The sequence below is a fragment of the Bos taurus genome, chromosome 4 (assembly GCF_002263795.3).
Source record: "Bos taurus isolate L1 Dominette 01449 registration number 42190680 breed Hereford chromosome 4, ARS-UCD2.0, whole genome shotgun sequence".
Classification (NCBI taxonomy): domain Eukaryota; kingdom Metazoa; phylum Chordata; class Mammalia; order Artiodactyla; family Bovidae; genus Bos; species Bos taurus.
In genome coordinates this window covers 106,870,931-106,887,101 of record NC_037331.1, presented here as the reverse complement: position 1 = coordinate 106,887,101, position 16,171 = coordinate 106,870,931, and the positions used below count along the sequence as shown (strand labels likewise).

The 16,171-nt window shown below is 41.0% G+C and overlaps 1 protein-coding gene across 1 annotated transcript; it reads right to left on the bottom strand.

Annotated features, from left to right (window-relative positions):
• Positions 1-5,961: 5,961 nt before the first annotated feature.
• Positions 5,962-7,092, bottom strand: TAS2R41 (taste receptor, type 2, member 41). Its single transcript, XM_002687122.3, is given in 2 exon segments — positions 5,962-6,276; positions 6,279-7,092. Coding segments are annotated over 2 exon segments (915 nt in total). The 5' UTR covers positions 7,090-7,092; the 3' UTR covers positions 5,962-6,172.
• Positions 7,093-16,171: the final 9,079 nt, after the last annotated feature.

The following is a 16,171-nucleotide window of genomic DNA, read 5'->3' as shown; positions in this document are numbered from 1 at the left end:
TTGTCATGACATGCTCCCCTGAATGACTAGACACTATTCCCGACTCCCCACAGGACTGAAAATTCCATGGGGTAGAAGCTTAATCTGTGATACTCACTACTTTATCCCCAGCTCAGGGTGTTGTCTACAGGTAAGCACTCAAAAAATATTTGTTAACTGATACATTCTCAAAGAATCTGTGGCCACCACAAAAGGTTAACAAATGCCAATTTATGTATTGAGTTTTAACATGTTTTTAAATTTTGGAAAATATGTTTTATAAAAGCTTCAGTAGTAAGCTGTGATTTTTGCCACTGAGTTATAAGACGGGGGCGGTTAGACAAGCTTCCCTGACATTATAGAATTGGACTTGCGTGCATGCTAAGTCACTTTAGTTGTGTCCAACTCTTTGCAACCCCATGCACTGTAGTCCACCAGGCACCTCTGTCTGTGGGATTTTCTAGGCAAAAATACTAGAGTGCGTTTCCATTTCCTTCTCCAGGGGATCTTCCTGGCCCAGGGATTGAACTCATGTCTCTTATGTCTCCTGCATTGGTAGGTGGGTTCTTAACCACTATTGTCACCTGGGAAGTCCATGGAATCCAGTTCAGTTCAGTTCAGTCACTCAGTCATGTCTGACTCTTTGCGACCCCATGAATTGCAGCACGCCAGGCCTCCCTGTCCATCACCAACTCCCGGAGTTCACTCAGACTCACTTCCATCGAGTCAGTGATGCCATCCAGCCATCTCATCCTCTGTTGTCCCCTTCTCCTCCTGCCCCCAATCCCTCCCAGCATCAGAGTCTTTTCCAATGAGTCAACTCTTCACATGAGGTGGCCAAAGTACTGGAGTTTCAGCCTCAGCATCATTCCTTCCAAAGAAATCCCAGGGCTGATCTCCTTCAGAATGGACTGGTTGGATCTCCTTGCAGTCCAAGGGACTCTCAAGAGTCTTCTCCAACATCACAGTTCAAAAGCATCAATTCTTTGGCGCTCAGCTTTCTTCACAGTCCAACTCTCACATCCATATGTGACCAATGGAAAAACCATAGCCTTGACTAGACAAACCTTTGTTGGCAAAGTAATGTCTGCTTTTGAATATGCTATCTAGGTTGGTCATAACTTTTCTTCCAAGGAGTAAACGTATTTTAATTTCATGGATGCAATCACCATCTGCAGTGATTTTGGAGCCCCCCAAAATAAAGTCTGACACTGTTTCCACTGTTTCCCCATGTATTTCCCATGAAGTGATGGGACCAGATGCCATGATCTTCATTTTCTGAATGTTGAGCTTTAAGCCAACTTTTTCCAACTTATCATAAAAAAAAATTGCCCAAAAAGAACATGTGATCATGGGTCCACCAATCTGATTTCCCACTGATCTAACATGATTTCTAACACTTTTTTTTTAGTCTTTTCAATTTTCAATATAACAGCGTAGCACAGCAACTTTACAAAATAAAATATAAAGTCTAAGGGTAACAGCTATTGTATAGTAACACTCATTATTCCATTATAATCTCATCCTTTCTCCTTTATTTCTTCAAAGGAAAAAGATAGAGAAAAAATAACTTCTAGTTCTTTTCTTACTTCCTCAGCTGATGTCAAAATGCTACTTAAGTAAATTATTCTCTTAGTCACACCCTCTAGTGAACTTGCAGTGGTCTTCTCCAGCATTAGACTTCCTTCTCAGTGATTTCTTATCCATCACAAGTGGCTTTTCTTTATCTCAGTCACACTTAGCCTATTTGCACTGCTTGGCAATTCAAAAAATTGAAATAAAGAAAAAAAAATGATAAGAGTCAGAGAAAGAGAAAGAAAGCTTGGTCTTTCCTGGTGGCCAGAAAACTCCTTGTCACTCCCTGTTTCCTCTACTATTTTCATACTGATGAAGATACAGAAAATAATTTTTAAAAATAACATTAACTATGTATTATTATAATACTACTAACAAGTTATGATGAATACTGTTAATATGTCATACACATATATTACACATTAAATCTTTGCAATTATTCTAAAATTAGTTTTTGTTGCTCAGTCACTAAGACATGTCCAATTCTTTGCAACCTCATGTACTGCAGCATGCCAGGCCTTACTGTCCATCGCCAACTCCTGTAGGGGTTTGCTCAAACTCATGTCCATTGAGTCGGTGATGCCATCCAACCATCTCATCCTCTGTCGTCCCCTTCTCCTCCTGCCCTCAATCTTTCCCAGCATCAGGGTCTTTTCAAATGAGTCAGCTCTTCGCATCAGGTGGCCAAAGTACTGGAGTTTCACCTTCAACATCAGTCCTTCCAATGAACACCCAGGACTGATTTCCTTTAGGATGAACTGGATGGATCTCCTTACAGTCCAAAGGACTCTCAAGAGTCTTCTCCAACACCACAGTTCAAAAGCATCAATTCTCCAGTGCTCAGCTTTCTTTGTAGTCCAACTCTCACACCCATAGATGACTACTGGAAAAACCATAGCCTTGACTAGTCGGACCTTTGTTGACAAAGTAATATTTCTGCTTTTTAATATGCTGTCTATGTTGGTCATAACTTTCCTTCCAAGGAGTAAGCGTCTTTTAATTTCATGGCTGCAATCACCATCTGCAGTGATTTTGGAGCCCCCAAAAATAAAGTCTTACACTGTTTCCACTGTTTCTCCATATATTTGCCATGAAGTGATGGGACTGGATGCCATGATCTTTGTTTTCTGAATGTTGAGTTTTAAACCAACTTTTTCACTATCCTCTTTCACTTTCATCAAGAGGCTCTTTAGTTTTTCTTCACTTTCTGCCATAAGGGTGGTGTCATCTGCATATCTGAGGTTATTGCTATTTCTCCCGGCAATCTTGGTTCCAGCTTGTGCTTCCTCCAGCCCAGCATTTCTCATGATGTACTCTGCATATAAGTTAAATAAGCAGGGTGGCAATATAGAGCCTTGACATACTCCTTTTCCTATTTGGAACCAGTCTGTTGTTCCATATCCAGTTCTAACTGTTGCTTCCTGACCTGCATATAGGTTTCTCAAGAGGCAGATCAGGTGGTCTGGTATTCCCATCTCTTTCAGAATTTTCCACAGTTTATTGTGATCCACACAGTCAAAGGCTTTGGCATAGTCAATAAAGCAGAAATAGATGTTTTTCTGGAACTCTCTTGCTTTTTTGATGATCCAGCAGATGTTGGCAATTTGTTGTTTGTTTGTTTGTTTGTTTTTAAAGTGTCTGACCTGTGGCAGATTCATTTTGATATTTGGATGTTGGCAATTCGATCTCTGGTTCCTCTGCCTTTTCTAAAATCAGCTTGAACATCAGGAAGTTCATGGTTCACATATTGCTGAAGCCTGGCTTGGAGAATTTTGAGCATCACTTCACTAGCGTGTGAGATGAGTGCAATTGTGTGGTAGTTTGAGCATTCTTTGGCATTTCCTTTCTGAATGCAGGGTAAAAAAATTAGTGGAAACTGTTAACAGTTTTCATATTGTACTATAGCTGCATAAGATGTCATTACTGGAGAAAGCTGGCTGAATAGTACATAGGATTCTACTCTTTTTGTAACTTTCTGTGAATCTACAATTATTTCAAAATAAAGATGCTTTTAAAAATTAACATTAGAATCAAGAATAAAGTAACACAAAAACATTGAGGGTGGGGCAGTGTTTGCCATTCACATCAAATAATAGAGCTAATTTTGCTAAGATATAAAGAGTTCTTACAAACCAATAAGAAAAAAAGCTAGGACTTCCCTGGTGGTCCCGTGGTTAACAGTCCACCTATAATGCAGGGGACATGAGTTCAATCCCTGGTCTGGGAAGATTCCACATGCTGTGGGGCAACTAAACCCATACAACTACTGAAGCCTGCCATGCCCTAGGACCTGTGCTAAGCAACAAGAGAAGCCATTCCGATGAGAAGACCACACACAGCAATGAAATCCAGTCCAGCCAAAAAGAAAGAAGAAGAAAAAAGCCAAAATCCAAATTCAAAATTAAACAAAGATATAGGCTTTCCACAGAGAATAAAAACAAATGGCTCTACACATATAAAATAATGATAAACCTTACTCAGAATAAGTCTTGCAAATTACAACTACACTAATATGCCACCTTTTACTGATTGGCCAAAAAAAATGAAAAGAGTAAAAATAAGCACACTCATAAATTGCTAGTGAGGAAGCAAATTGATCGAAACCTATAGACAGCAACATATCAAAATTAGAAATGCACACACCATTTGACCCAATAACTCCATTTCATGGACTTTATCCTATAGTTAATTTGTACAGGTGCAAGAGCCAGTCAACATTGCACCATTGCTATCAATATTATAATAGCAAAAGACAGGAAGCAAGTGTAACTGACCACAAACAGGTAACATTTTTAAAAATGGTGGTACATCTGAAAAAGGAAGGAAATGTATGTGTGTGCATTTGTGTACATCTCCAAGATTCATGTTAAATTTTGTTAAAAATTTAAAATTTAAAAATTGTTAAACAGCAGCAGTGAGGTATAGAGAAGCGTGAATCATCTACAACCATCTGTGTAAAGGCCACAGGTGATAGGTAGCAACTCAGATGGCTAGTTGGTTGCGAAGAGTCAGACGTGACTGAGCGACTAAGCACAGCACCCGGAATACAGTAGTTTGTAAGTAACTTAGTTGAAAGGTTTGTTAGGTATTCGGGGCTTTCTGTCATAGAATAAAATATTTTTAAAAGGACAGACTTGAAACTGTTAAGAATACCTCAGAAGGGGAAAGTAGGAGATTTTTTTTATATATACTCTACAGTACTTTTTGAATTTTTAACAATGTAAACATATTACCTATTAAAAAATAGTTAAACCTAAAGTGTAGGATAATTTGCCCAAAGATTTTAGTTCATGAGTGTACATCCACTCAGCAGCATATACCCTGATCAGTAAGGAAACTATTTTTACTCTCAGAGGAAATTAAAATTTCTATAAGGAATCCAGTTGCAGGTTAGTCTCTGAAATAGGCACATTGATATTTTAGCAAAAATTTTTTATATTCTGCCTTAGAGGCACCTAACTCTAATTAAAATGTTTTTCCAAAATTATCTCTTGAAACTTCTGCATAGTAATTGAAACAAACTGTTTTAAACAAATAGTTAAACATAAGCTTTAATGGGGTGATTCTTAAAAAAAAAAAAGTTAAACAGTTTTGAACACAAACTAAGTGAAATTCTTTATATTTTTTTCAGAACAAAAAGTACATGTTTATTTAATTCATGTATTTAATTCACATGTGACTTTGAGACATTTGCTTTAGGAAAAAGTTTGAGACAATCTGAAAAAGAAGAAAAATCACAACATGTGATTCCAAAGGAAGAATAAACATGGGAAAGGTCTGGCTGTCACTTAGAGAAAATCAAAACCAGAACAACAGAAATATTAAGGAGAATATGCGTTGTGAAGAAACCTAGTAGTTTTACTAAAGTTAAAATCGAAGTATCCAAGTTTGATAAGAGAAAAAGAATCTCAAAGAAAGAAGGACCATTAGGTCTCCCAGCCCAGGCCACTGTTCACCGCAATTACTGTCCTTTGGGGCTCACATAGTGACCATTACATTATCCTCAGGAAGGTCACTGCTTCCCCAGCCACATACTAGTTCAGTAACAGACACGATTTTTCTTAATTTCCCAGCAGACAACTGAGATAAGATAGTGCAGTTAAGGGGCTTCCCTGGTGGCTCAGCGGTAAGGAATCCACCTGCCAATGCAGGAAACACGGTTTTGATTCCTGGTCCGGGAGGATTCCACATGAGAAGCCCACGTACTACAACTAGAGAAAAGCCCGTGCAGCAACAGAGATCCAGCACAGCCAAAAATACAGAAATAAATAAGATTACTTTTTTTAAAGATAGTGCAGTTAAGACTTTTTAACCAAAGGCTTCCACATAACAGAGGGGATACAAAGAGAGAGTAACACAGAATTTTTATATTCTGACCTTCTGGATGATGCTGGCTCTCTGGGACCTCTAGGGCCACATTTTAACAGTGTTCCAGGAAGAAATTATACTCAAAGAGTTCCCAGATTTTACTCCCCTCCTCTCCTTCCCAAAGGAGAAAGCCCACAATATGATCCAACAGATATTGAGGACATTGTCATATATTTGGACTGTGGCTCTGTCATCCTCACCTGAGCCTCTTCTGATGGATTGGTTAAGGGGATCACACCACCTCAACCACCTAGAAGCCCCTGGCCAACAAAATCAGCTGCCCAAATGCCCCCCGAAGCCTGAGGTTGCCAAGGATGAGGATAAAGGGATGGATGGATGTGCACGAGTAGGTAAAATTTGCCATGGCCAGTACCAGTCACTCTCTGAGGAGCAGAACCCTTCACCATCGATGATCAGGGACATGAAAGACAGAGTATAAAGAACAAGGAAGGAGACTAGTGACTTCAGAGCTCTGGTGTGAGCCTGGCCACTGGGGTCCTGCAGGCTGTGAGCACTGTGCTGCATCCTCCATGCGTGTCTCCTCAGAGAGTCAATCAACAAAGCAATCGAGACCAGAAAAACAGAGCCAGGAATTGAAAAAGTGATCAGTTTCAGGGGCAGGAAATAGTACATTTCCAGAATCCTGTTCCACTGATAGTAGGTCATATTCCCGAAAGGTTTTCTAGTGAAGGACTCTTTATACAAAGCGTGGTTCCCCCCAAAAAACAGTAGGGTGACAATGAAGGAGGTGAGGAGAGAGCCCAGCAAAAGCCAGGGCACTGACCTGGGGAACCTCCACTTTAGCCAGAGGAAGCCAGGGTGGGTGAAGTTAGCAACCTTCATGCAGAAGAGGACGCTGAGCCAGGAGCCAAACCAGGCGGTGACAGAGTTGAGGAAGTCCCAGGGTAGACCAAAGAACTGCCGGGCGGGACCACTGCAGTAGTCGACCAGATGCAAGAAATAGTAGAAGTTATTCCCCATTCCAACCCACTGCAGGCAGAAGCGGGAGAGTCCCAAGCTAAAGAGGATCAGGTCAGAGGGGAGCAGCCTCCCACGTCGCACCCATTCTCTGCTCAGCACCAGCACAATGAAGCCATTGGCCAGGAGGCCCAGGATACACAGCAGGACAAAGAGCAGCATGAAGAGGACTGTGAATGCTGGATGCATCTTGGCCCGTCCTCCAGTCACCACCCCAGGCCTTGGTCCCTGGCCTCCTGCCTCCTCCATCCACAGTCCCTGTTTCAGGGAATGTGAGAAGAATCCCTCTTTTCTGGGGATGCGAGAAGAAAGCTCAGGCTCTGCATCTGAGCCAGAGCTCCCTTAGAAGGAGGATGCTCAGGCTTCAGAGGAAGGTGATCTCAGCTCAGTGAGGATGCAAATTTCCCCCCGGGCTCAGTTACCATCAGGCCCACTGACTCCCCCCATTTGCCTTCTCTGGTTTTACCTGCACGTGGCCATGGTTAGTGTCAACGTGCAGGGTTGTTCAGGGTTTCTGTGACTGAGTTCTGAAGGAGGGACTTTTCATGTACTGAGGTATGGGGAAGTCATTCTGGCTTATCCATGATTTGGCTTGAAATTTACACCAACTAGAACGGCCTGTTGTAGGGCCTGTCAGACATGCATGGTATACCTACTTTAAGCATTAAAAAAAAAAAAAAGAGTGCATTTACCAGATTGTCTAGAATGTCCACTTTGAAGATAGGAATAAAGACCCTGCCCCCTTCCTAGGATGCCAGTGTTAGTTACTTGTTTAAAAATGAGGGTCCCTTCCCAGGAACCAAGGACATGCTGACTCACTGTGTACATGCTAATCTTCCTCTCTGAAAATTTGAAGGAATGTACCCCTGTCGTATTTGATGTTTGTTCTCTGTTCTGATAAGATAAAAACTGTGATTCAGGCATCTAAAATGGAGCTGGGTAGCCACCGTGGATGGGATTTCAAACACATTCTTGCTTCGCCAAGAACTTGAATTTTATGAACTATATCAAATTCAAAGGACACCAACAGTGGTTTTCAAAACAGTATCTGCTAACAACTGCCAACTGCAATCTTAACCGTCTCAAGGTTTCCCCTTGCAACCATTTCAGAGCCCAACCTATTTTTGCTTAACAAGCACTATTCCTAGCCAGTTCCAATCTTAATTCTTGACAAACAATTTATGTAACTTAGTGGATTTTGCCTATATACAAGCTTCTCCCATATTTTAGTCCAGAGGAACACAATCCAAGTGCTTCTTGAATCTGTGTCTCCTGGACTGTAGTCCTCCGTTTGGCTTGCATAAAATTCTTTTCAATTCTTATGATAGACTGTTTATTGATTCTGTTGACAACCCCATCCCTCTTATTCCACCTTTGGGCCCCATAAACACATCTCTCCTCATCGGATCTTTGCAAAGACATTAAGTATATGGGCAAAAACTCATATGGCCAAGACCTAGGAAAGTGGTGATGCTGGAGGAATATATCCCCAGTTGAGTTTTCCTGCTACAGATCTATTCTCACCTATGAGCAGTCATCCCTTTCAAGGTCAGATTCTTTGATCCACCTTTCTACCAAACCTCTTATTAAATCCTTCATGGACCCTGAAGTGTTAATGATTGATAATGGTTTAAGTGGAGTTTGTTTCCAGTAAGAGAATTTCTTCCTTTGTTGTGGAATTGAGGGTATCTGCTTCTTGCTGGGTGTCAGTTGAAGGCGCCCTCAGATCCTGGTGGGCACCCTCAGTCTTTACCAAGTGAACTGTTTCAACATAACAGCTCAAGCCAGCAAAGAGAGCCCCTAAGAGAAGAGCTGGCTAGAAAGATGTGGGTTAACTACCATAACATAATCACGGAATGACATTCTATCACTTCTACCATATTCTATTAGATAGAAGGAAGTTGCAGTCACCATGGACCCTCATAAGAAGAGGGTTCCACAAAGGTGCACTTTCCAGGGATGAGAGTCCTGGGGGCCAATTTAGAGCGTGCCCCCCACTGAGATTCCTTAGCTTACTGGGCATATGTGAGTCCTGCCCTCCAGTACCAACAGTGAAGAGAGATGTCTGAGAGACCATGTCGAAAAATAAAAATGTATTATTGAGTAAAAATATATTCGAATCGATCTATAGTCAAATGTTTTTGGTTTAATAATACTTCAAATTGGTCCTTCCTCCATGTTTGTTTAAAACTTCCTTAATGTTGTGTTTCCTTTTGTAATATGACTTTTTCATGAAAGTGCCTTTAGTCATACAAATAATGTGACTGTTGTTACCACCACAGGATGAATGAATTATTGTGTGAAAATAAAAACCCCATTGAAGTGGGATGAATGTGCATTTTTCTCACTCTTAGACCTATAGTTTTTGCTCATTCATTCACTCAAAAAATACTTAGTGAGCACTTATATACACAGGGCACCTATTGTAGTCAGTGGGGATATAGCCGTGAGCCAAAGAGAAAGGATTCCTGCTTTTATGGAACCAAGGGAAGACAACTGACAATAAGCAAACACCTGAACAGGATACTTTCACACTGTAGTCAGTGCTTTGAAGAAAAAGAGGAGTAAAATCGCTGAAAAACAGGTGGAGAAAAAAATGTTGCTCCTTTAAACCTATAGGCTGGGGAAGGCTTTCTCAGGGGATAATGTGAGGGATCAAACAAGCAGAGCCTTTGCCATGGGGAGCTGGCTGTACTCATAATACTATCATACCATAGTTTTATTCATTCTCTTCTACTATTTCTTCCAACTTTATTCAGCAAGGGAAACTTCTCCAGCCAGAAAGAAAGAACTCTAGCGTGTCATATGAATTTACTTTTCACTCTTGTCAAACAGGTCATCCCAAGATCGCTTCAAGTCACAAAGCAGCCTCAAGCCAGAAATTGGACATTTCAATGCAGTAGATGAAAACTAGACAACTACAGCTTCGACCCCTCTGAGACTGGCTGATGCAGATGGAGACTGGTAAAGGAGCAGGAAGGGTCCTTTTCGGATTAGAACCAAAGTAATCTGGCTTTGGCCACCTCGTGCGAAATGATGGCTTGTTGGAAAAGACCCTGATTCTGGGAGGGATTGGGGGCAGGAGGAGAAGAGGACGACAGAGGATGAGATGGCTGGATGGCACCACCGACTCGATGGACGTGAGTCTGAGTGAACTCCGGGAGATGGTGATGGACAGGGAGGCCTGGCGTGCTGCGATTCATGGGGTCGCAAAGAGTCGGACACGACTGAGCGAATGAACTGAACTGAACTGAACTGAATCTGGCTTTGTGTTTCCCAGGCCTGGTGGAGGTTTAATGCTGACTCTCTTCCTCACGGGAATTTTCAGGACTCTGGAGGTTCCCTACTGAGCCCTCTCTCTGCTGTTCTGTGTGCTGGGGCAAAAAGTCTCTATTTTGAGTCATCTCTAGGACTCCTTCCTCAGTTTCGGGGAATTCACCAACAAGAGTTGCAGCTGGAGCTTCCACACTCCACTGGACAGCCCTGGTAATCAGATCTCAGGACACCCTCACACACAAGCTCTCCTCTTGAGACCCACAGCTGGCCATTAACCCTGCCCCCCAGTCCTAATGTAGCCATATTCTCCTGACTCTGTCCCCAAAATCACCCAGCTTTTTTCTCATTCTCTGAGTCCTACAGGCAGAAGCAAGACCCTAGTCCGTTTCCCAACAGAAGAAATAACCCAGTAAGTTTTGTGCGTGGCTGCATGGAAGCTCCCGACCACCACCAGGTTCAAGGGGAGGAGGAGACATTCCTAGTCTTCTTTGGTGGAATATGGAGTTGGACTCAGAGTGTAGGATTTTCTAAATATTTCTCACAAAATCTTCTCTCTTCTACTGTCTCAACTCTTTTATTTTATCAAAGAGTTTCAAGACTTATGAAAGGCTTATGTCCGTTTCCTTTGAACATCTGCATACTGTGAACTGGCAACTCAGTCTGAAATCTCCTTTCATTAAATCTTTGCACCTGGTAGAAATTTCAGCCTTTAACATGCTGTTATTTAAAGGACAAGATCAAGAAAGTCATGTGGTCAATGGTAAGAAATTTGGATATCATCCACATGTAACTGAAACCATTAGAGGGTTTTAAACAGAAGAGCAGGATAACTTATGTTTTCAAACATCTTCTGGACTATTATGTAAAGAATGAAAGAGGCTAGAGTGGAAGAGAGCAGTAAGAGACTACTGTCTTAAACTGGGTACAAGCAGAGGGCTTGTCCTTAAGTGGAAGCTTTGGAGGTGGTAATCGGGCATAAGATGCTGGCATATTTGCAAGGCAGATCTGATAGGATTTTTTGATATAGGGATGAAAAAAAAATCAGGGACAAATCCTAAACTTTTTATTTCAGCAACCAGGAGAATTTTATGTAGCCTTTTACCTAGAGAAGGAAATGCAACCCACTCCAGAATTCTTGGGAAATTCCATGGACAGAGGAAGCTGGCAGGCTACAGTCCGTGGGGTTACAAAAGAGTCAGACACAACTTAGCAACCAAACAGCAACAACAACCAAGATGAGGAAGACTGAGAGAAGAAGTGGAAGAAGCTGTTTTGTTTATGTTAAGTTTGAGATGCCTATTAGAGATCTGAGACGAGACCTGAAGATGACAGTTGAAATACAAGTCTGGATCTCAGCGAAGATTTACGGCTGGAATAACGAGTTTGGGAGTCATCACCACTTATGTGGTATTTAAAGCCATTAAACCAGATGAGATCATGTAGGTGAAGAACGTAGACAGAAATAGTTAAGGTGCTGAGAGTAAGCCTTGAGCCCTTCAACTTTTAGAGGCTGAAAGCCGAAGGGTCCAGCAGAGGAGGTTTGGCTGAAGCAAATATCAGGGAGGGCTTCCATTCCCTGAGTTCATGCTCAGGGACAAGTGGAGGGCAAACAAACAAGTGCGGAGGGCCATGTGGAATGATAAACATGCTAAAGAGATTCTAGCTGTCCAGGGTGATCTGCATCAAGGGGTTGTGTGCTATGCTGTCTGGGAAGATGCCCTAAGGCAGACGCTGTTAGTATGTTCTAAGCTTGAGAGGACCTCTGGTTGGGACCCACAGTTCATAAAGAATGTCAGTGTTGAAACTAGCATCTGCTCTGTACTTTACCTGCAGCCTCAGCAGAGAAGTCCTATTTATCATTCGTCCATTCAATGAAATCCATTTAGCGTGTAGCATGTACTGTCTGTCAGGTGCTAGGACAAGCCTGGAGGTACAAAGATTCAGGCAGTCTTGAGAAGGAAAGACAAGTAGACATATAATGATGGTTTAGTGTAATAAATGATAAAATAATAACTAGTATTTACTCAGCGCTGCTTGCATGCTAGGTACTGTTCTAAGTGCTTTATAGAAATTAATTCTTTGAAACTCATTAAAACCTAGTGAGTTTCAAAAATGATGCTGGGACAACTAGGTTCCACATTGTTGGTGTTTAGTCTCCAAGTCTTATCCGACTCTTTTGTGACCCTGTGGACTGTAGCCTGCCAGGCTCCTCCATTCACGGGATTTCCCAGGCAAGAAAACCAAAGTGGGTTGCCATTTCCTTTTCCGGGGGATCTTCCTGACCCAGGGATAGAATCCACATCTCCTGCATTGGCAGGTGGATTTTTTACCACTGAGCCAATGTAACTTACAACATGATAAATATGAAGAACACTGCTACATTATATATTAAAGTCATTAAGAGAGTAACTTCTAAGAATTCTCATCACAAGGAAAAACTATTTTTTCCATTTAATTTTATATCTATATGAGATAATGGATGTTTACTATACTTATAGTCATCATTTCATGACGTATATAAGTCAAATCATTATGTGATACACCTTAAATGTATACAGTGCTATATTCAATTATATTTAAATAAAACTGAAACAAAAAAATGGATCAGGACTGAATAGTTATTTCCCCAAAGATAATATACTAACAATGGTATATGGCTAACAAGCACATGAAAAGATGCTCAACATCACTAATCATTCAGTTCAGTTCAGTTCAGTCGCTCAGTCGTGTCTGACTCTTTGTGACCCCATGAACTGCAGCATGCCAGGCCTCCTTGTCCATCACCAAGGAAAATGCAAATCAATACCACAAAGAAATGCCACTTCACACTCATTGAAATGGCTACTAGCAAAAAAAAAAAAGAAAAACAAAGGTAGAAAATAACAAATTTGATGAGAATGGGGAGAAATTAGAACCTGTATGCTCTGCTGGGGAGAGTATAAAATGGTGTAGCCACTATGACAGTTCCTTAAAAAATTAAAAATAGAATTACCACATGATCCAACAATTCCACTTCTGAGCATACACTCAAAAGAATTGAAAGCAGGATCTCAGAAGATTTTCGTACTCTCCTGTTCATAGCAGCATCATTCATAAAAACTCAAAAGCAGAAATACCCAAGTATCAATGGACAGACTAATGGATTAAAAAAATGTGGCATTTACATACAATGAAATATTATTCAGCTTTTAAAAGGAAGAAAATTGTGACATACAATGAAAGAACATTGAGAACAAGCTAAGTGAAATAAGCCCATCACAAGAAATCAAATAATGTGTAACTAACTTATATTTAGTACCTAAAGTAATTCAATTCATAAAGATAAAAGTAGATGGTGATTGCCAGTGGCTGGGGGATGGAAGTGCATGAAATGAGGATTTTTTTGTTTGTTTAATGGTTATAGAGTTTCAATTTTGCAGAATGAAAGAGTTCTGGAGATTAGCTGCATGACAAGATCAAGATCAAGGATCAAGTGAAGTCGCTCAGTCGTGTCCGACTCTTTGCGACCCCATGGACTGTAGCCTGCCAGGCTCCTCTGTCCATGGAATTTTCCAGGCAAGGATACTGGAGTGGGCTGCCATTTCCTTCTCCAAGAGATCTTCCCGACCCAGGGAGCAAACCTGGATCTTCCATACTGCAAGCAGACTCTTTACCCTCTGAGCCACCAGGGAAGGTTCAGTGAAGCTGCATGACAATGTGAATATATTTGATACCACTTAACTGGACACTTAAAAATGGTTATAATGACCAATTTTATGTTATGCATTTCTTGCCAAAATTAAATTTTTTAAGTAAGCAAATTTTTAAAAAGAATTTAAGTGACTACTTCAAGGTCACTAGAGGAAGATTTTCGAGTGAGATTTTCTCTTTCTGAGTTCTATTCTCTGTCCCCTTACACTCTGCTCTCATCTACTCGGCACCTCTGCACACGCAGCTATAAGAGTGAAAGAGCGAGAACTAAGGTGACGTCACCAAGATGATGACAGAAGAGGCTTCTGACTTTCCCTCCCCCCATGGATACAACAAACATACAACTGTACCAGACCAATCCCTTTGAAAGAAGCCCAGAAACTAGTTGAATGACTCCTACACATTGGGTGACTAAGAAGATACCTATGTGGAAATGGGTTCAACAGGCTAAGACACTCTCTCACCAGAAACCCCATCCCTGGCATAGTGCCTTATAATAACAAGGGAGCCCGCAACTACCAGCTTCCCCCAAAAGAACAGAGTTTGGAACGCACATCTAGTGCTCCAACTTTTCAGGCTGCCCCTCCGAGGCACGGGGCCCCCTCAAATCACCTCATTCTGAGGGCTAATGTGACTTGGGTTCACAAGTCCCACAGGATGGCAGCAAACAAAGCGGTTGTTAAATGGTCACACGAGCACTTCCCATAGCTATCTCTGGGCTCAGGGCAGAGGGAGCCTTCTCAATAAATTGTGCTGTAAAAACTGGATAGCTGCATGCAAAAGAATTAAATTGGGCCCCCATCTTAAACCATACACAAAAGTCAACCCAAAATAGATTAAAACTTGAATTTTAAGACCTAAAACCATAAAACTCCTAGAAGAAAGCTTTGGGAGTAAGCTGTTTGACATTGGTTTTAGCAATAATTTTTGGATTTGCCAGCAAAAGCAACAAAAGCAAAATTGAACAAGTAGAACTACATTAAACTCAAAAGCTTCTGCACAGTAAAGAAACGGTCAACAAAATCAAAAGACAGCCTATGGAATGGGAGAGGATATCTAAACCATATAACCCATAAGGGGACTATCTAAAATATGCAAGGAACTCACACCTCAGCAGTTAAAAACAGACACTCCAACTTAAAAATGCATAAAACCCCCAAATAGACATTTTTTCCAAAGACGACTTACATGAAAAAGTACTCAATATCACTAGGCATCAGGGGGAAATGCAAATCAAGGCCAAAGCAAGATATCACTTCACACCTATCAGAATGACTGAGAGTGTTAGTTGTTCAGTCGTGTCTGACTCTGAGACCCCATGGACTGTAGCCTGCCAGGCTCCTCTGTCCATGGAATTCTCCAGGCAATAATACTAGAGTGGATAGCTATTCACTTCTCCAGGGGATCTTCCCGACCCTGAGATCAAATCCAGGTCTCTTACACTGCTAGGCAGATTCTTTACCGTCTGAGCTGCCTCAAAAAGTTAAGAAATGACAAATGCTGGCAAGGATATGGAGAAGAGGGAACCCTTGGACACTGTTGGTGAAAACGGATATAGCCACTATGAAAACAGTATGTGGATTCCTCAAGAATCTAAAAATAGTACCACCTTATGATCTATCAATCCTATTTCTGGAATACATATCTGAAGTAAATTACATCATTGACCTGAAGAGATAACTGTACTCTTGTGTTCATTGCCAGCTATTCACAATAGCCAAGGTATGGAAATAACCTGAGTGTCTGTGGATGGATGAATGAATCAAGAAAATATGATATAGATATAAAGATATATACATATATATACAGTGGAGTATTAGTCTACCTTTTATAAAAAAAAAAAAAAGAAATCCTGCTATTTGTAACAACATGGATAAAACCAAAGGGCATTTTCCTAGCTGAAATAAGCCAGAGAAAGACAAATACTGTGTGAACTCACATGTGGAGTCTTTAAAAAAAACATTGAATTTGCAGAAACAGAGAGTAGAATGGTAGTTCCCAAGGGTTGGGAGTGGGTTACATGGTAACAGAGTATGAATTTTCCATTATAAGATTAATAAGATCTGCATGTATAATATATAGTCACATGGTGACTAGAGTAGGTAATGCTGTATTGTATAATTGAAATTTGTTGACAGTAGAACTTAAGTGTTCTCAAGAACAAAGGTAAGTATACGAAGTGAGAGATATATTAATTAACCTGATTATGGGAATGCTTTCACAATGTATGTTGCTGTTATTGTTCAGTCACCCAGTCGTGTCTGACTCTTTGTGATCCCACGGACTGCAGCACTCCAGGTCTCCC